This window comes from Scleropages formosus, chromosome 18 (genome assembly GCF_900964775.1).
Source record: "Scleropages formosus chromosome 18, fSclFor1.1, whole genome shotgun sequence".
NCBI classification, from domain to species: domain Eukaryota; kingdom Metazoa; phylum Chordata; class Actinopteri; order Osteoglossiformes; family Osteoglossidae; genus Scleropages; species Scleropages formosus.
In genome coordinates this window covers 9,574,656-9,596,511 of record NC_041823.1, presented here as the reverse complement: position 1 = coordinate 9,596,511, position 21,856 = coordinate 9,574,656, and the positions used below count along the sequence as shown (strand labels likewise).

At 42.2% G+C, this 21,856-nt stretch overlaps 1 protein-coding gene across 3 annotated transcripts in view; it reads right to left on the bottom strand.

The window, feature by feature from the left end:
* The window catches only part of cobl (cordon-bleu WH2 repeat protein), a 57,340-nt gene extending 35,799 nt beyond the window's left edge, over window positions 1-21,541 (bottom strand). For all 3 annotated transcript variants that reach the window (XM_029246030.1, XM_029246031.1, XM_029246032.1), the window contains exons 1-4: window positions 21,424-21,541; window positions 20,813-20,957; window positions 3,358-3,558; window positions 565-775 (exon numbers count right to left, since the gene is read on the bottom strand). In XM_029246030.1, coding sequence (XP_029101863.1) covers window positions 565-775; window positions 3,358-3,558; window positions 20,813-20,856 — 456 coding nt within the window. In that variant the 5' untranslated portion in view covers window positions 20,857-20,957; window positions 21,424-21,541. The remainder of the gene's footprint in view (window positions 1-564; window positions 776-3,357; window positions 3,559-20,812; window positions 20,958-21,423) is intronic.
* Window positions 21,542-21,856: the final 315 nt, after the last annotated feature.

Genomic DNA, 21,856 nt, shown 5'->3' with positions numbered 1-21,856 from the left:
GTACATTATTAGGCAATTCAATGAAAAAAAATATCTGCATCTTCATTTCTAAATCAATTTTCTTCATAGAAAGTTCCATGGTTTTTTCCAAATAAAAATGAAGAGAAATAGCCCGGTATCTTGCCATTTGAGCGATTTCTTTACAGAATTGCAAGATTTCATTGCAAAGATAAACATGTAACTATAACCTTGTGAACAATAAACACTTTTGTCCAGTTCCTGTCAATTAAAGGTGTTTTAAACCTAGGTACTTAGTTATGTTTGTCTTTAAGAAATGTTCCAAAACTGGACAGGTCCAAAATTTGATGGGAGGGAAACAACGTAAAATGTACCTGTCCAGTGGTCAACCAAACACAAAAAAGAAATGATATTGAGACCCGGGATTCCACTGCAGTCAATAATTCCGTGGACATGCATTCAGTTGCCTTCATCACTAAACAAAACCTGGTCTCTAGTCGGCACGTGGCGCGGTGCTGTGCCCAGCGAAGCAGAACCGCCAAGCTGCCGCGCTGGGAGTTGGCTGCGTGATTCATCTTTCTCTCCGACTCTCCAGTCTGGACTCACCTCAGGCACTTTTGGCAGGGGTTTGCGCATCAGTTTCTCCTCCGGCACCTTCTCCTTGAGGAGGACGCTCCGCACACCCAGCGCTCCCACCAGGGCGTTGGGCTTGAAGGCCACAGCCCGGCCGTCGGGGGACAGCAGCTCCAATGTGTGGCAGGCCGGGTTCAGGTGGTACCTGCTGCACAGGTCCACCAGCAGGTCCATCAGCGCTTTGCTGGGGACAGGGGAAGCAGGGGAGGAGCGTTCGTCAGCAATGGCAAACATCCGCAGGTAGGGTTACGGCGTCGGCACCAATAGGAAGACCTGTAATTACAACGGTTCACCCAGACGCAGTCTCCTCAGCTTACTCAGTTACATAATCGTACGGAAACTCATACAAAGCAGCCAGATACTATTTGACCTCGGCGACAGAGCGCATACAAATGACGATGCTTAGCAGTATGGTTATCCGTAGTTAGGGCTAAAGCTATCACCAAAGTTCATAATTTCCTACAGACTGGACATGCCGACAGAAATTAAAAATACTCAGCTGAGCAGAGTATACAGCACTTGAAGACACAAAGCAAGTAGGTACGCAGAGGTGATTCTCTTATTTATGGGTACCAGGTGTAAGTTAAGGTTAAGGGCAAATGGCCTGAAAATGGAATCGCCAGTGATAAATGTGAGTTCTGGGAGGAACTCAAAGAAGTTTTCTGTTATTTGAGATGAGAAGCTCCATCGCGCAACAAAAACGACTAAGACAAACAACAGACGGGGAAAACCAACAGAAGGAGAACAGAGCCTGTAGAGCGTCCGGCCTGCAGAACCCGCGGGTACATTTCAGAACAGCCCTGGCGGATTACTCGATATTTATAGATGCTTGTTGCAATGGGCAAATTCCCTCATTGTGTTATTCACTGGGATGGCATTCAGAAAAGCAAACGCATGCGGTTGCTTTCCTACGTTGTAACCCAGAAGGCCATTTCACACGAACCAAATTGCTTATATTAAAAAAGATAAAACTGGTGCAGCAATTTCTGGCACCTCCCACACTGATAAAAAGTAGCTTTACATGACGATGTAATATTTACCCTGATCTGCAGAAACAGCGTAATGCAGAATAAGTTTATGTCACTAATCTAATCAATATTTGTTCCAATAGCCTGTAATATAAAGGAGTGAACTGCTGCCCTATGTCCTTGATAAAAGTGGGTTTGGACAATGTCTGAGACAGCATTTAGCATTTGTTGCTGTATTTTCCATCTGTGGGAAATAAGCAAACAGTCGACAGAGCAGTCTGTTTCAGACGGTTGAAAGGCTGAAGCCAGTCACGCAGAAAAGCAGATTCTCCACAGTAGAGACCAAAACAAATCACACTAACCTTTAATTTCCTTTAAACTTTAACATGTGGGCAAAACTTGTAAATTAGTTACAAGTGGGAATACTTGCAAAATTATTAAGTCATGGATGATACTTTTTTAATCCACCTAAAATAGACCAAAAATTTACTTCACTGTTAACAAAAAAGGGGGGGCGTGGTGGCACAGTGGGTTGGACTGGGTCCTGCTCTCTAGTGAGTCTGGGGATCGAGTCCCGCTTGGGGTGCCTTGCGATGGACTGGCGTCCCGTCCTGGGTGTGTCCCCTCCCCCTCTGGCCTTACACCCTGTGTTGCCGGGTAGGCTCCGGTTCCCCGCGACCCCGTATGGGACGAGCGGTTCAGAAAATGTGTGTGTGTGTGTGTGTGTGTGTGTGTGTGTGTGTGTGTGTTAACAAAAAAAAAAAAAAATCACTGTCTACCTAAAGACTTATTACTGGTTTATAACACTCATGACATTTAAAATATGGACTTTTTCCACTCAAAGTTGAAAAATTCTAACTATTTAAAATATTGACAGATCAATTTTGATATTCTGGAAGAAAAACTAAATGCGTGCCATGATTTACACCAGTAAATTTACACATGGATTTGTACAACACATTTACTGCCATTTCATTGCTCAGGGGAGCAACTTTACTGAAGCGCCCCTCTGGTGACTTGCAGCCTTCAGATACTGTTTATGCTCCTAAACACTTCCACGGTGGCTGCCCAGTACCCCATGGAGTAACAGACAGACCTCAGCAGGTGGCATACTTTTTAGAGCCATTGCCTTGCAACTGGAATGCCCTGCATTGGAATCCTGCTCCTGCTGCAGTACCCTTGAGCAGCTACATACCCTGAATGGATAAAGAAAAAATTACCCAGCAATATAAATAGGTAAATCATTCTATATAGGTTAATACAGAAACCTATCATTGTAAGGCATGTAGAATAAAAATGTCAGTAATAAAGAAAGAAAGAAAGAAACCTCCAGAAAAGCTTCAGCAGCAACATTTCGATTTTGAAATGTGTGACAGTATTTCCTAGGATAATATGCGAAACATTCAGTACTGTGATTTTCTAATGTAATTATTCTCAGAAGAGCCGTACATGAACGTGTTGCTACTGTGTCCCTCTGCTGGGAGTCTTTTCACCTGCAGAACTCAGGCAGTCTGATACTCTCTTTCTGGTTGGGTGTGTTTACTGCCACCTACAGGCTGGGTATGGAAACACAGGTTGCTTTTGCTTCGTAACAACAAACGGAAAGAAAGTGCAATTAAAAACAAATACGTAAAATTGAAAAGATTTGTATTTTCAAAAACTCCGAACTCAAGCGAGCATAACGTGAGGAGCCAGTGTACTGACCAACCCAGTTTTTCAGCAAACTTCTTCGGGAACCCCTTGCATGTGACTTATCCATTGTTATTACACTGGACACAAGTTTGGATGCAACACCCACCTTCCATCAACAGTGCCAGCGGTCTGAAATCCATCTGGGAGAGTAACATGGAGGTCTACCATGGCAGACAGCATGTTCTCCTTGGTATCGCCACTCTGCATGCCACCGTCTGGCACTGCATTCCGGGGGGCTGTAAAGATTTTGCGTGGAGCAGGCTGGGGGGCACCAGGCGGCGGGGGTGCTCGGGGCTTCATTCTCCTGCTGCAGACAAACAGAGCAGAACGTGATTAATTAAAGAACATACAGAGTTACCATTATACATACACTACATGACAGGCTGCGTTTTTACATTTACATTTATTCATTTAGCACACGCTTTCACCAAAGTGAAATACATCCTTGAGAACAAGACAAAAAGCACATCTTCACAAAAATTAATAATTTATTTGCAACACATATTGATAGAACTGTTTTATTCTATTATTTATACCTCTTTAGACAGCCTTTCACATCCAGTCATTATGTACATATATACATACATGTGCATATATAAATACATATTTACATTTATTCATCTAGCAGATGCTTTTCTCCAAAGTGACGTGCATCTCAGAAAATACAATTTGTGCAATACATTGCGAGAAAGAGAGACATAATTGCAGATATGTGATTCTTAAGTTATATATTTATACATACATTTATTTACACATACAGACGTATGTATATATAGCGAGAGAGAGAAAAATACACAAGTGAGCTCCACTGGCATCCTCCTTCGCTTCGACCCATTTTCAGCAAACCCTTGATCAGTTAGATTCCAGCGATCCTCAGTCTCTGACAGCATACACTACTTTACTGCAAGGCACTACATATGTGTACATAGTTCTTTTGAAACTGAATTTGCTCATGTACATAAATAGGGAATTTTCTGAAGAAAATCTCTGATTAAAACAAAAACATTTCATGAACAACGGGGTTTTCCTCCATCTCAGGACCTTCCAGGCAATACATTCCACCATCAGACAGCAGAATATCCACAGCAGCATATTTTCCTCAAGCTAAGACTTATTCCAAGCTGAGAATCGGAAAATAATTACAAATTCGCCTGGTCAGTTTACAGGAACACAAATGTCTGCACTTAAAAAATGTATTTATATAAACCTCTTGGAAATCCTTGGTGGAAACTGGCATGTTACCTTAAATACCGCTGTCTCAAAGTAGCTCAAGTTTCCATTCTGCGCTACATGAACCAACAGTCATGTCTCCTGTGAGAGGGAGAGGCCACCATGTGACCGCCCCGTGAAGAGTTGCATAATGACGGCGACCGCTGAGAGCAGTCAGCGTGGCACCGAAGCTACTGAGGGTGACAGTTACTGTACTTTAAAATCCCAGCTTAAGCTTCTCATTGCAATATGTCCAGACATTTAAAACTACGTGTTTATAATATAAAATAATTATAAGCCTTTAATAAAAGCTCCCCTGTCACTACAACAGAATGTACAACAGTAGGGTGGGGAGCCAATGGTACTTGGACCCCCAGAGGTCTTTTTTTTCTCCCTTTCTTTATACATTGACAGTTTTTTGTTTTCCTTTCCTCAGTTTCCAGGTGGCTTATCCGAAAAGTTACGTCTGTCGCATTAGGAAGTTTATATGTGTATCGTACCATTCTCTTCTCTGCTGTACCACTCCTTGGAACTACAGTATGTCCAGTGCTCTACGTCACCCAGGTAAGAAAAGCGCTGCATAATAATATTCAGTAACATTGAATCGAATTTACTGTAAATAGGAATTGTCAAGTTGTAAACAGATACCATTCGTGTTTACAAAAAATTCCAGGTTATTGCCGCGCTATTAAATGGTGACAGTAGAGTCTGTCCCTCCACTGAAAACTTTGAAAGATTTAAACAATTTCTACAGTTTTCTATATGTTTAAACTGGAAATGTACACCAACATGCCACTCACTATGGACACTGGGAAATACTTGACAGCAGTGTTAACATTCATATCAAGCTCACGGTCACTATTTATACCATACTTGTCACTTCCACATGTAAATAATATCATTTGCTTTGCTTTGTTACTGCCATTGTCCATCACCTCCTCAAAGCCAGTTAGAGAAGAAGGCTCTTCAATTCAAGAACTGGTCTTTTGGATTGGAATTTTTATGCAAAGAAAGGTGTATCTTATTTATCTCTATTTTAACTTGAATATAACACACACGCACCCTGTCCGAAACCATTTGTCCTGTGCGGGATCGTAGCAAACCGGAGCCTAACCCGGCAACACAGGGCGCAAGGCTAGAGGAGGAGGGGACACACCCAGGACGGGACGCCAGTCCATCCCAAGGCACCCCAAGCGGGACTCGAACCCCAGACCCGCTAGAGAGCGGGACTACCCAGCCAAGCCCGTCACACCACTGCACCCCCTTGAATATAACTTTGGAGCAAAATTATCCTTGACACAGTGCAATTACATCACTTCCAGAGGTTTGAGCTGGTATTTTAGTTAACACATTAGTAAATTATCACATTGGAGTAATGTTCTATAAATCACACACACACACACATTTTCAGAACCGCTTGTCCCATACGGGGTCGCGGGGAACCGGAGCCTACCCGGCAATATGAATGGTGATGATATTCTGCGTTTATGATTTTGTGCATTTCCCTTCATCGACCCCAAAAAAGAGTACATTAGATAAAACTCACATGGGTCCTTTAGTCTTGCTGGATTCTTCCAAAGCACAGACAGCTGGGGTGTGAGGATGAGTGCCACGATCTGTCAGGCGCCGAGCGCGTGCAGCACACAGCCGGAGGTGCGTTTCTTGAGCAGTGCTGAAGGAATGTCTGCGAGTTCTGCACAGCGATGTTGGACTTCAACCTTTACGTGTTAATCATTGACAACAAACCGTGAAGGGTGTCATCGTGGCCACGCGATTGTGTCATTGACTCAAGGGCGCGTTACGAAAGAGAACCAAAACACCCCGTCTTCAGAGGAGTCATGACCTGAAACGCCACGAACACTTCCTAACCAGCGGTTGGCCTGGACTGACATTTATGAATGGATTAAAAGGCATGATTTAAACTGTGGTCTCCTGTATGCACAACCCCCACCCCACCCCTCCACCGTTCTGGCACATTCAAACAGCTCACCTAGGACAAAGAGGCCCTTTTGCTGAGAACCGGCTGTCCTTTGATGGAGGGAAATGCTCCATTCGAGCCTTGGCAGGAGAAACCAGAGCTGGAATTGCTTCTGTGTTACAAATGGACCTGCCCACCCTCTCAGGGAGGAGTGTTTCATTTCTAATGTGGTTTTATCACAGCTCAACAGGCAACTCAGTGCTAATGGTCTTCTCTTTTTATTATCGGAGTTCTCAATCTCTTTTGGGTTACTATACAAATGAGGCTAATCCCAAAACAATAATAATAATACTGATAATAACAACTCATGCATCCATTTTTATTTACCACCTGTCCTTATCGGGTTGTGGTAGTTTGAAGTCTATCCCAGAATCACTGGGAGCAAGGCAGGGGGGTACAAGACACCAATCCATTGCAGGAATAATAATAATAATAATGGTAATAAACCTACTCAAGCAATGAACATTGGTGCATCAAATGGAAAGTAAAGTAGGCTTACTTAAGAATCATATATCTGCAGCCGTGTCTCTTTCTACTAATGCAATGCACAAATTGTATTTTCACTGAGATGTACGTCGCTTTGGAGAAAAGTGTCTGCAAAATGAATAAATGTAAACGTAAAATTTTTTTTTTTCAAATTCAGACATTTAAATGTATTGTTTTTGCTGACAACTTTGTCCAAGGTGACTTGCTTTTCAAGGTTCAGGTATGAATACCAAGTGACAATTATTTACCCATTCACACAGCGGGGTAATTTTTACTTTATTGCTTCAGGGTAAGTACTTTGATCAACAGTACTGCAGAAAATGCTGGGATTTAAACCTGGCACCTTGCAATGCAACCTGCTGAATCTATTTGAAAAATGAATGGCTTGCAGGGGGAATAACTGCATAAAATCTGGGAGCTCCTTAACAAAATGAACAAATCTATACACAGTTATCATGCACGGTCCACAGTTAGCTTCGTTTAAACAAACTCATCGGTACGATAGGGATTTCACACCATCTTCCAGGATAGCCAAGTGCATGCAAGTTTTATTCTCCATTAATCACCTCCTTAGATAACTGAATTAACACAATCATTCCAAATATTTTCAACAAGGTGAGAAACAATTTAAAACATGTCATATCGAACAGTAAAAGATACATTAATACCAGGCACTGTATGAATGATGCACTTGACACATTCAGCATCCAAACTTGCATAACAATAGCAGCAGATGGAGGGTACAAATAAAGAAAGTTGGGTTTGTTTGCAGACTGGGTCACTGGTACTGTACATGTGGGCAAGACCAGGGCCCATTGTTTCGCAGCCCAGACTGGCATATGGGCCACAGTAAATGGGGTGCATCCTCGTGCTGGTGCCTAAACGGATCTATACAGACCTGTGCAGCCTCCCGGTCAGACCTGTCGTGGATGAACGTGGACCAGATTAAGGGATTAGTTATCGCGCAGGCCTGTCCACATTCTGTGACCCAAATAAGTCTCTATCCCTGAAGTTAATCAGCTACAATTAGTCAAACCATGTGTAGCGGACTGTGCGCAGAGAGACACTAGAAAGTGAAGGCATCTGGAAAACAAGGCTCATTTACAAATTGTTTTCATATTTATTGCAGCTGACAGGGAGTTGATTTTTTTTTAACTGCCCTGTAAACGGTGCTCAAGGAAATTAGGTCATAAACAAAAACTTTATTTAAATGAAGCCAAAATGCATGTTTATGACCATTCCTTAATTCACGGTAAAAAATATCACATATTTAAAAACTGTAACATGTTGCCTGATATCTGTCTCTACCTTAAAGGTGGGGAGTAAAACACTTCATAGAGGTTTGCCCTAAGAACAAAAGGCAATTTTTAGAAACATAATGCTGAGACTAGGAGATGTTACAGAGCAAACAGCTCATCAGAAAACAATGCGATAACTGATGCCACATTCAAAAATATGTATCACCTTGCAGGGAGCAATGGGATTAAGATGTCACAGATCAAGCGTTCAGATTATGTGTTAAAACTGTCGTCTTCCATGGAAATGCCTTTCACACATATTACACTCCTTGCCTGCTTACAAACTACAGAAAAAAAAAATATTTTCGTCATTCTTACAGGCTTTTTTACCCAGTGATTGATTGGCCAGGGTATACCCCCCCCAGCCTTGAACCCAGCGCTTCCGGGATAGAGTTCAAACCACTGTGACCCTGCACAGGGCACGTGGTTTGAGAAAATGTTTGGATGAATGGATAGGCTTTTTAACTGACTACATAGCACAGAGGAAAAAATTAAAACACAACATATCAAAAGAAAACGTTTTACACATTTCCTCCATTATTATTAAACAAGGACTCAGAGCAGCACATAGTATAGTGTTTAGGGTGGTTACCTTGCCACCGGAAGGTTCTGGGTTCAAAGTCCATTACTACAAGATCAAGGTACTTACTCTGAATTGACACAGTAAGAACACTAAGCTATAAAAAAGGGTAAATAACTGTAAAAGTTGGTTATCTAATATTGTGAGTTGACCAAGGCAGTAAAATAAAGGTTAATAACAACAGCAATACACAACTGACTCTATGGAACAGTGCAATATTAAAAAGAAAACTGCATGCTGAATAGAAAATCACAACTTGGTGTCCAGCATTTCAGCGGATCTCATGAAAACAAGTCTTAAAAGAACTATTTTGTACAAGCAAGGGCACTTTACATCATCCTTTGGAGGAACAAAGCTCTCTTTCTTTTTTGTAAAGTTCAGAAAGCCTCTCAACTTTCAACGTTTTTCTTTTTCTCCGTTTGTCTCAGGTCACATTAAAATGAATGAAGACGCCTGTAATGCGTAATGCAGTTGACATAAAGGCAGCCGAAACACTCGCACACTCTCTCTGGACGCCCTAGTCCTGTGTAGTAAACGGAAATAACAGCATTTCGAAATTTTAACAAGATTTTACAGGAGGAAGCACGTCCGTGGGGGGTCGGAAGGTGTGGGTGGTCATGTAGCAGAAAAATGTGCCGTTTATTCATTGGGAACCTTTTTGTAATCGTATGTTTGACAAGACCACAAAAACCTTACAGTGAAATAAAGAATGAAAGGCCTGGGTGCTCCAGTATACCTGGACAGGGGATATTTGAGAGGATTCCCTGCTGTATGTAAGATTTAAAGCAAATACAAGAGAGCAAAATCAAGTTTGATCTCATAAGTGTATGATTAACGTGTGTTTATGTTTAGTTCCTTTAATAACTATTTCTTTATAAAGGTAAAGTCTTTATGCGGCTAATGGTGAGATACTGGTTAAAATGGTGGAATGTGACAAATTGACTGTACCCACTTGTCTACATCCACAACTTTCCTTCTGTTGATGTAAAGCACTGTTTGTATTGTTTGCTGAGAAAAAAAAGCCTCTTCTTAATTAATAAATGTAAATGTAAGCTTCGCTAAAAAAGTTTTGATTTTCCGGACGGGTGCATTTCGACGAAAAGGTTTCGTCAGGGGTCGACGAAGGCTTCCCGCCAAAACTCGTCCGTCCCGATAAATAAAACCTTTTATTCGCTAAGTTCGAGTGTGCGCTCCCATTTTTCCTGTAAATACTTGAAAAGGCTCAACCTTAATTGCTCACCGCACGTCTTTCAACATTTTCATCTTTTGTTCATCCTACTTAATTGCATGAAATCAAATGTGGACACACACACCAGTTCGTACACTGCGCGCTGGTCACTGGCACTGGAACACAAAAAAATGCAACCTTCAACAACCGCCCAGAACGCGTTAGCCGTTATGTAAAGTGATTATTTCATTTGAAGAATGGAAATTTCGTATGACTGACAGTAAACACGAAAAAGCGGACTACTTAAACAAAAAACGAGGCAGAATTCTTTTTTTTTTTTTTTTTTAAAAAAAAAAAAAAAAAAAACAAACAAAAAACACTCTTCCCATTTCCGAGAGTAAAGAGAACACAAGGTCTAACTGACCGCACTGCAGTCCTCTCATCGTGGACATTTGCCCATTCGGAACAATTTGTCCTTTATTTGAACAGATTAATCCCCCATTTAGGCTGTTCTTTGTCGATTTAAAATAGTTGTATTGAAACTGCGGACTCAATTACTCTTAACAGCAAAAGCCTATCCGTGAAAAAAGAACTCCAGGAATATTTTACTATATCCACAGTTCCATGGAAATACAGCTCTACCGTAGACTGATTAATGAAAGGGCCATTTGTCTTAAAATATTGCTTACTTTGAACACATACATTTTACTAATCAAACAGTGTTGCGTTACAGTCGATAAACAGAATAATTTGATTGTGAAAAGTATATTTTAGCGCTGAAAACTGATAACATGACCTTATTATAAGGGGAGAACAGTATATATATCCAGCTATTTATTTTCATTAACCGTGTGTCTTGATTATGATCGCAAGGGTCCGCAGCCAATCCCGGAATCACTGAGCACAAAGCAGAGGCAGTACACAATGGATGGGTATTATTATTATTATTATTATTATTATTATTATTCCAATGCCACCTTCACAAGCAGTCTCTATTTGCACGATGCTTGCTCACTTCCTCACACTGCGCACCATATCAGTCAGTGTAAGTAAGGGCACAAGGAAAAGTAATAAACCAGGGTCAGATCTTAATTAAATTCAAACTTATCATTCCTAATGGATTTTTCATAATCGCCTTCAACACCAGGCAATTATTTCTGCCGTTCAGACAAGAATGAGGACCTACAGTTCTTGTTGGCAGGTACAGCGTGAGCATGTTTTTGGTGCCAGCGGTGAATACCCTCGCGCCGAGTGGGCCGGGGGGGTAGAGCGGGGAACCGCGGCAATCTGCCATTTCGGAGTCATGGCGTTCTCATAGCAACCTATATTTACAAGTGGAGGGGTGTGTGTGTGGGGAGGGGGTGCGGTTGGTCGAAAGAGGTGGGGGTCGAGGGTCCCTTTCCACTTCGCAGCAGCTGCAAAATTTACAAGTGGGAGCCGCACGCGAAGAGTGAATGGCCCAGACGTATCCACGGGACACCTGACTCCGCGCAGGCATTTTGTTTGCCGTTGCTAGACATGCCGCTTCCTAACTCAGCATCTGCCTCCAGCCACCACCCCCCCGCTTCTCGGGTTACGAGCCGCTCGACCCGCAGACCCCACCCCTTACCGAGACCAGGGTGGATACTAGCTCGGCGGCACTCCCCACGTACCAAAGCCTTCTGGAACATTCGTTAGGTGATAATACAGCATTTAACATGTATGACATGATTAATATTATTGTGCAGTGCAGTTATTTACATATCTTATTAAAAAAAAAAAGCTATAGAACTGAATACAATCACTAAATCTTGACTCATATATATATGAGTTTGTACCGTTTTTCTCTCTTATTTCATATGTAAATTAAAAGAGGCACATGGCATTATGGGTCCTACGTGTCCCACTGTCAAGACACATGTCGCCACACCCTAAGCTCTGCTCTGCCCTTTTCTTTTACGGAATGCCAGCTTCTACCATTACACGCCCACACGCAGCTCAGAATACATGCAGTCTGGATGTTTGGGCTGCCACAGCTGACCTAACCGCGAGGCGAGGGAGTACCGCTACCCCGCGGCCAGCAGTTAGCCACCATAGTCGCTGAGAAAAGCCGGGCGGAGGGCTCCGGCCCACAAACAGCCGATGGAGGCATCATAAAGAATGGCCACAGTAACGGGGACACCCGTTAACTGAGCACCTGGACACAGCACCTAAGAGGCAGCTGTAGTCCGCATCCCCCCGAAAGCCAACTGTCAGGTGAGACATCTCCCTCTCTGGGATTAGTCGGGTGGAACGCACCGGAGATTTCCGCCTTGAAACGTGTCAGCACCATCGGCACAGAAAGTGTCTCACTTAGCCTTCAGGTCTTAGGTGAAACAAGTTCAGAGGAACTGGGGCTACGCTGGAAAATTCCACTTTGCAAAAGCAGAAGCACAGTGGTTTTCAGCTACTTTTCAATTAGTGACTGATTTGCACATGAACACCAGGTGACCAGCCACATTATTACCTCACCAAACCCCTTAGAAATACAGAATTAGCACAGCCAGCTGCACTCTGGAGCTACATTAACATAAACAGCGGCCTACACAATTTTAATAGAAAAATAAGCACAATGGCTATACGTTGAAGATTTATGCTTTATCTGTTTTGAACCCTTTGAAATATACTCAAGTTGAATACACTCCTTGTAAAGATTCAGTGGCACACATTGCACTTCTGCGTGTAGAAGTGGAAATGAAGAGATTTAATTGCCTTAAGAGCCATCCATGCTCGAATAATGCGCACTTGACAATGGACACAGTAAGTGACCCAAGTCGGTAACACAGCTGTAGTGGAAAGTGCGGCTGCGTCTTTCTACATTCTTGTCTGTGCACGCGCGCACACACATGCGCACGCATTTTACACTTTAAGCACCATGTGGTGTAGTGGTCACCCTGCATTCAAAGGAGAAGGGTTCCAATCCTTTACTGGCTGCAGTACCCTTGAACAAGGTTCTTACCCTGAATTGCTCCATTAAAACCACCCAGCTGTAAAAATGGGTAAATCCCTGAAAGATGCTTAAGTTCAAATGTAACGCTGTAATTTACTTTAGAGAAAAGTGTCAACTAAACGAACAATGATTATAATAAAAACACGTAGATGGGGAAACTGTTAAACTATTTGAAAACCAAGGACAAAGTGAAACCAGCAAATAAAACTAATCTCAAATTAGACTTCTGGCCACATCGAGCTCCTTCCCCTGGTCCACAGCCTCCTCTCATCCATAAACACAAGCACATGAAAAGTCACTTTGCGGGCTGGGAATCGACCTCAGCTGCTTGTGCATCACCACAGTGACTGGGATCAGGTCTGGAAGTCCAGAACCCCTCCACCTTCAGCAAACCTTTATAACACCCAGAAAAATGCATTCCAGAACTCTGAATCACACCACTCTTGAGATGTGTGACAGTATCTAATCAGCTAGGCCCACGATGCAGGATGGATGTCTTGTGCTTTATCTGGAGTTGAACAGCTGTTTATTGTTTTATGCTTCAAGGCTGGTGTGTGGCCCTGTTTCAGACTGACTTTGACCTGCAGTGTTCTGAAAAAATATCGTATGAGTCAAATACTTCAGATTAGATAGAATGTAAAACCCCCTAATAGCAAACAGAATAAGGTATTGCTGATAGTTACCAACTCTCTCCATTAAACTAGCAAACTAAGATGTTCTATCAACAGCATCTTATCATCTGCCTTGCAGTGCTGAAAGTACAGGAGGTTTAAAACAGACGTGATGGTGCAATGGTGCTATTGTTACTTTGTTAGCGTACAGCACACCTTAACAACAGCACTTAGCAACACAACAGCATTAATGTTTCAATACCTTTTGTAGATGTCTATTGACACGTGAATCCATATTAGCTCATTTTGTTTACAGCGGGTTACTCATTCATTCATATTCTTTATCCGTTTATCCAGATGGGCTTGGAAGGATCTGGAGCCAATCCCAGGGAGGTAAATCTGAGTGGGTTACTCTGCATACAGTCAAACTGTTCATGATCACTGACACAAAGTCATGGTAAAGAATTTAGAGGTACCTGTGCACCCAAAACATGTCTTTGGACGGTAATAGGAAACCTCATACAAAAAACAAAGAGAATGTGCAAGCTCTTCGCATGCAAAACACAAGCCAGGTTGGATCCACTAACCATGTGAGGTCCACGAGCAACCATGCTTCCCAGCTAGAGCAGGTGGGATCTCAAATGGACATTGCGAAAAATGAAGTCTATCTGTAACATGTCCACTATTTCAGAATGCCAACATGTGGCGGTGCAGTAAGAGCTGCCTTCTACGAGATGGCCCCAGGTTTGGAACCAAGGTGCACACCTTCATGCTGTGTAAAAACATGCGCTTACAAACCTTTGCTGTGTAAAAATTCCCAAGCAGTATAAATGGGTAAATCACTGTAAGTGAATTTGGAGAAAAGCATCAGCTAACTAAATAAATATGAATATGTAAATGGCAGCTTAGATGATTTGGCTAATATCCAAATTCTATAAAGTCCCTCTTCTCACAGAAACATACAGCATATTGTCTAGAAGGAGGCTGAGGATGGCTGGCTGTAATCCACTCATGTCTGAAATCACCCCTTGCATAGTGTGTGACGTCCCTCTGGATTATGATTAAGAATTATGTGATAAGCAGTTTCCATGTGACAGCGGTAGCGAAGAGCACCGATGCAGCTTCCTAGTCGATCAAGTCTGTAAAATACACCCTAAAAAAACTGAGTCATGCCTACAGAAAACAAGACAAGAGCACCAAAGGCAGGTGTTCACAACTAAAAGCTTCACATCAGTGTTCCAAAATATTAAAAAAAATCAAAAATAGTTCTCTTAATTTCATTCATTTGAAAATATTGTATTTATTAAATATAAAAATATTTTGAGAAATATTTTAAAACATGGATGCTACAGATATTTCACTACTATCATGCTTGAAAGAGTCTGTTGGTATGTAAGTGTGCACATTCACTCTAACATATTACAGGACAGGACTAATCAAAGATCTGATGATTGACAAAAGTGTCTTTGCGCTACTTAACTGCTCCAAATTTTTATTTTTATCTATACAGAGTCATAAATAGTGGATCACTGGTCCAAAGAAAAGCTGGATTACTTTAACAGCAGTAAAGTACTGTGTAGTTTATTCTCAATGCTTCTCAAATCCAGATGTGCCCAATTTCTTAATTGCACACATTGGTGTCGGCAGTTTTCTCAAAAGCACAGCTCATGTTTAGCAGAAGGTGTGAACAGTATCACGCTGTGTATCAGTAACCCCCATTATGGGCATGTTCTGCACCGTCACCATCATTTGGGATCATGCATCTCATCTCTCCTTATTAATAAAACAAGTGTCATTTGGGTGCCAGTACTGCCAGCTTCCTTTTTTATTTTTTTCACAAAACCATACAAAAACATCACAGCTGACTCGGCTAACTGACGAAAAAAAAAGGCATTTGACAATGGCAAAAAATAATTTTAAACGGTCTCTTACTCATTTAGTTCAACTGAAAATTTACTATAACCCAGCAGATGCCCATATGTTCCCTGTAGGTCCTTTTTGAGTCATACCTGCCTGGAGATTGAAACACAATGCAGTTAAGGCTGAAATTACCGCCAAAACACACACACACACACACACACACACACACACACACACACACACACACAACAGATCACATGCATGTTCAGCCCCAACCTCTCTGCACACAGAGTTTTGATATGGTGGCAGCACAGGTAAGTCAGCAGGTTGGCCAGGTCTTGATCTCTTCCAACCTGATCTGCCCCAGCAAACAAGAGTGACTCAACAACAGCTGTTATACAAAAGCCAGCGGGACACAAATCCAAAGGGAGATGAGTGTTCTGTTCACAAGAGTGTGCTTGAAATGGAGGCCGGGCAGTGGCAAGCAGCAGAAAATAATAATAAAAATACTAGTAATGATAATAATAATCTTGCAGCAAATTTCAACCTCAGAAGAACAATTAACCTGAAACACAGAATGTGAACCTTACATTACAGCATAATGCAGTACAAAGTTGACCATTATGCAAACAGTGGAAAGTTTTCTAATTAATCCTGTCAGTCGCACATTGAGTTCCATTAGCAGTGTCTTCTGTTTTTTATTTTTCAAATTTGTGGGAACTGGTTATGCGTTAAGTCCCAACAGTTTTATACACTCTGTGTAGCAGAAAGCAATAAACGACAGCAGACTTAACGAAGACATTTGTAACCAACATTTGACACCTCCCATCTTTTGAAACTTTCTACTTTTGAAATATGGTGTTTGTAATTTTCAAAAATCATGTTTGAATGTTAAACAGTCACCACAATCCCACCTGCTTCTCCATACCACAGTGAGAATCCATGTGGTAAAGGAGGACCTTCTCAGAATAAGCTTCCCAAAAGTATCCAGTCAACACAGCTTTATAAACCAAGAGCGGACTCTGCCGCTGTACCTACAAAGCTCCCGTGTCTCAACAGCAACGGCAAAAATTCCAGCTATAAGTATGTGTTCAGCATCCGTTTGTGAAATGCTCTTCTCAAAATGTCCTGATCAAAACTGCTTCTGAAACAAGCAGAGGAGCAAAAAACATGTTAACCTTCAGCACAAAGGGAACAAAAACAAATAAGCTTGGAAAAAAAACCTTGCAGTTAAATTATGAAGTAAATATAGAGTACGCACTGCACACACCTACAAAATCAGAATAACTCTGAGGGTTGCAGTAACTCCATTAAGTCCCAGTTCAATTCTCTCTGCACTAAATTCTTCCTATTTAATTCCCCCAAAGAAATAGCACAATAAATTCACTTTAAGCAGCAGGTCAATGAGATTGCGTTTTAAAGTGCAGTATGTGTTGGACATGTGGAACTGAATTGCATATGGAGCCGATGAGTAAGACCAGCTGACGGAGAGGCCCTGATGCTGAGTTTCTAAAGAACGTTGTTGAGGGAGCGGGTGGGAACACCAGAGACAGCAATCCGTGGTAAGCGCAGACACTCCTTGGGCGGTAGAGATGTTTCATCCCCAGGGATGTTCTCTGGCAAATAAGGGTGCTCTGTTGACTTAAGGATGGGCACAAAACGCCAGAGGGAAATCCTGAGAGCTGAACACAAGGGATTTCCTGATTCCAAATTTATATTGTATAATAATGCAGCACATAACAAGGAGATAAATTGCTATTATTTACTCAGTTACCTGCTACTTTTCTCCAAAGTGATTTACAATGTTAAGGTATTGGCAACTATTTACCCTTTATACAGCTAAATCATTTGTACCAGAGCAACTTCAGGTAAGTACCACACCCAAGAGCACTACAGTAGCAGGCAGGATTCAAACCTGCAACCTTGGACTCCAAGGCAGAAGCTCTATCTACTATACTAGACTACCAGCTGTCCTCAGGACTTTTCTCCAGAACTGCTTAATGTTATTTACCCATTTATACCGCTGGGCAATTTTCACTATAGTAACTTGCTCAAGGGTGCCGCACCAGGAGCGGGGACTGAAACCTTCAAGTGAAGGCAACTCTTACTATGCTGCCTGCTAACCCACACACACATTGACCCTACTATCAATATTCTTGAAAAAGGTATTTAGAAGGTGTTTCACACTTGTGAGTGAGTAAAGCTAAATACTGCACTGGAAAAAGTGTTGCCTCTGTTAAGCTTGATGCATGTATACACTGGCTTTGGTTTAATAGCCTCTCTCATTTTTGATGTATTTTGATGGATAAATGAAGACACTTAATCGGAATGTGCTGTGTGGTACTGCTGTCCTCCCCAGGTCACCATACGGTGCCTCCACCCTGCCACAGAATGTAGTTTCTTAATATAATTTAATATAATATAATACTTATTTATTCATTAGATGTTTTTTCTCGCACAGCGATTACTGTTTAGCTGACACTTATGCACAGCAGCTCAGAATGCTAGATATTCTACACTAAATGCCCCACAATCAATCACCTTTTATGCATAAGAAAGCAATTATTAGGGCTTCAACACACAACCAGAGATGAACCGACAACCCTGATTCTGAAAAGTGGATTTTTAGTCAGTCATCTAGGACAACATCAGGGCAACCACAGCACACACACACACACACAGAAAAACAAAAGCAAACAAGCCCAGGCATGTTCTACGCATAAAGCAGAACAACACACTCAGTGCTTAATTGGAAATTAGAAATAAACAAGTTCTCTGCAAGCACCGCCTTCACAGCGAGAAAAAGGCTGAGCTCTGTATACCGTCCCAACGTTCACCATTTCGCTTTGGTGAGTCTTCCATCATCGAGAAACCACACCCGGCTTTTTAATGCCTTGCACGAAATTGCCAGGTCAGGTTTCAAAAGCCAGTAACCAAGTTACAAATACAAGCATTCCATGATCTCTGACATCAAGTCCTTGCGGCTGGCAGTATTTTACAGGCTCGGTGCCGTTTGAAACCTCACAGTGTAATGAAATCACTTCAGACTCGGACTTACTTTTGGCAGCAAAAAGCAGACGCAATTACGCCCAAGTTGTGTGATAAATCAAAAAATTTAACAGTAGCTCTATATGAGTATACTGCTCTTTATTGAATTGCCTCCCTTTTATACATAGAGTTTATCGAAGCTATGGGATTAAACATCCGGATCAGTAAGAGCCAATAAAGAAAAAGCATATATTTTAATGACATGAAGTATGATTAAAATTTGTAACAAAGACATGGAACATGAATAGTCATTTCAGGAGAATCAATAAACAACACATCCACACACCAGTAGAACAGGTGCCATATTGACACTGTCAGGGTTCAGGTGTTTTCCCAGCAGTACTTAAAAAGGTGCAGAGTGAAAAGGAAGAGCTGTGCTCCTCCAAACGTGCTGCACACTCAGCACACCCTGAGGTGTGCTCAGTTTACAGACAGCGTGAGAAAGTCAACTGAAGACATTTCACCTGAAAAGGCATTGTCCACTTTGCATGAGTAAACTTACCAGTGCTCCTTTCAAAGTAAACTGTGGGACACAAATAAAATAAATAAATAAATAATAAAGTATCTCTGCGATGCATTTTTCTTTTTTAGTTCACCTGCAATAAACACTTTTTTTTTCCTTAATTTCACACAAAAGGGCTGATCTTCAAGGATTTTCCTTTAAGACTTCTATTCAAATTGAATACATTGGGTTCAATGCTACAAATCTGAACACAGTTTTACCGGGCTAGCAATCGCCTCTAACTTCTCTCTTCATATACACAATTTCCAATCATCAGCCTTGTGAAAAGCGAAAAGTCCCAAGCATACTGTATATCTGTGTGCTGCACGGCCGAGTCAATATGCGGGCGTGAGCAGGGTTCGAGTGCTTAACCTCAGTAGTGCTACTTCAGGATCTAAGTAAGTAGGTACCCCTGTAAAACCTTAGTCTGTGTTGTCATTGTAGAGCGTAACCATGGAGTAAAACTAAAGTCTTAACAGCTGATTACATTAACAAATGTTACCCGCTGTTCTGAATGATCCCACAAGAGAGCAGTTTGATTGTCCGGCAACTGCCGCCTTTAAATAACCACGATAAATCCTGCACGACTGCCATGTCACTGGGGTTGATTTCAAAAATGCCTTATTAAAATATCAACACCAGAGGAATGTCCTCCCATGTAGAATAAGATGTGGGAACACCGTTCATGTTACCGATTGTACCACAGCTCTCAGCCTTCACTTATATGCCATGCGCTGCAAAGCCCTGTAACAACTGAATTTAAAACACTATAAAGTTCTGCACCTTTTAAGCCTTTCCAGTTAAATGCTCCAAAACTGACTGATACATAAGCTGTGGAGAACAGCAAAAATTCAGCTTCCAAGGGCCAAGGAAGCAAAGCGCAGGCAATAACATTCTTAGAAAAATTTAAAACTTCACCACTAGCATCTGTATCGCTTTAATATCATCTGTTTGTGATAATCAAAGAGGGCTTTTAAAAAAGGGCAGCATAAGGACAAGGACTTTGGCAGTACTACCCTTAAACAAGACACAAAAAGTCTAGTAAAATACCTAACTATACAAATGGGGCAAATACTAGCCTTGGGTTAAAATATTAAATAGGAATGTATCAGAAAAATAATAATAATAATAATAATAATAAAACTTGAATCCTAAGGAACACGTCCAGCTGCACCCTTATACCAATAATAAAAATATTAGTAATAGTGGTAGTAGCTGTATAAACAAGCCAAACACTGCGGGTCATTTATAAAAAGCATCAGCTAAGTCACAATAAGAGTTATATAAATATATGGTAGTGAATCTCTCTAATACATTGCCATACCTTGGCTGCTAAACAGATGGTGCAAGCGATTCCGTTAAAAAATACATGACAGAAAAAAGCACAGCTGGTATTGTTTACTTTAGACGTCAACTTTGGAGCGACACAAAAGACGTATTATAGCGAAATTAATAAATAAACGCGCCGCGCATGCGCACACCCCACACTGACGAATCGCAAAACCTGTCAGTTACTTTTCAAAACTTAGAGAAAGATCAGTCCCCTTTTCTGCCATTATTTAGTTTGCTAGTAAAAGTGTCTTTGTACAAGTAGCACCCTTTTTAAAGGCTGCGTTAGAAGACGACCGGCAGGGTGGACGCTGACATCATCAACAGATGGTTTTGGCAGCGATCTAAACAGTGCGCGCATCGCATCGGCGGCACGATCGTATCCTTCTTCTTCTGCTAATGAGCTGCGCTCGCCGCCCCGCCCCGCGCCAAGAAACAGAGACAGCAGAGGGGTTCAGCTTTTATTGCATGATTCTCACAATGCAATGCATATATGTACACACACACACACACACACACCTTACCTTGTCGGGGGTTTCTCGGACGCGTTTATGTCCCCAGTTTCCATAATAAAGAGTCTATAATCGGGGTGTCCCACTTCAGTCAAGAGGAACAGAGCAGCAGGGTCTCCTCAGGCTCCATTGGGACCCGAATCACTCACTGCAGAGACTGACAGCAGAAAAGACTTATTTTCTCAAAACCTTCCAAATACGCAATAGAGAAAAAAGACCACCAATAAATGTTGAAAATAGTAGATATTTTCACATACTTTCACGAACCGCTAACTGACTGCCTAAGTAAGTAAGTAAGTGAGTAAGTAAGTTCCAGCCAGGTTTTGATTAAACGTTAAGTACCGAACACCCTGCGACCTCCTAAACGAGACGCTCGTGCTGAAGCACAGCATGGTTCTGGTTCTCCCTTCCCAGGTCCTTCGTGTAAAGCTCGTTATCCGAAGACTGCGCTGCTTTTAGACCGAACACTTGTCTTGTCACGGATACGCCGCGAAGGCGGGGGACGGACCGAGCCGCGAGCGCGGCAGATGCCGGATCACATCAGCTAAACAAAGATCCCGAAGCGAAGCCGTGGCTGAGCGCGCAGAAGAAGCCAGAGAAGCAGAACCCTGTGCGAAACTCACTCTTGTCTTGTCGCACTCCGCCATGGATGGAGCGCTTACAACCTCCGAGACATCGCGAAAAAGCAACTGGAAGCTTCGGCGGTGCGTCCCTCCTGTCGCCGAGCTACTTTTATCGGCATCCCGCCTCCGTCAGCAGCGCCCTGTCAATCAGGCTCCGGGAGCGCGGCCAGAGCCCGGACGAGAGGGCACTGCGCGCGCGCAACACACACACACACACACACACACACACACACACACACACACACACACACGCGAAGAATCAATCGGATCAGATCTGCAGAAGAGTTACACACGGGGCCGTGTTTCACGCAGAGATTGATTGAGCGTTTTTTGGTTCTTCACTGGGGCTGTTTGGACCCTGACGCATGATTTTGGGCTTGAAAACGACGCCGCCGGTCTACTCAAACATGAAAAAAGTTCAAAGAAAATAAAA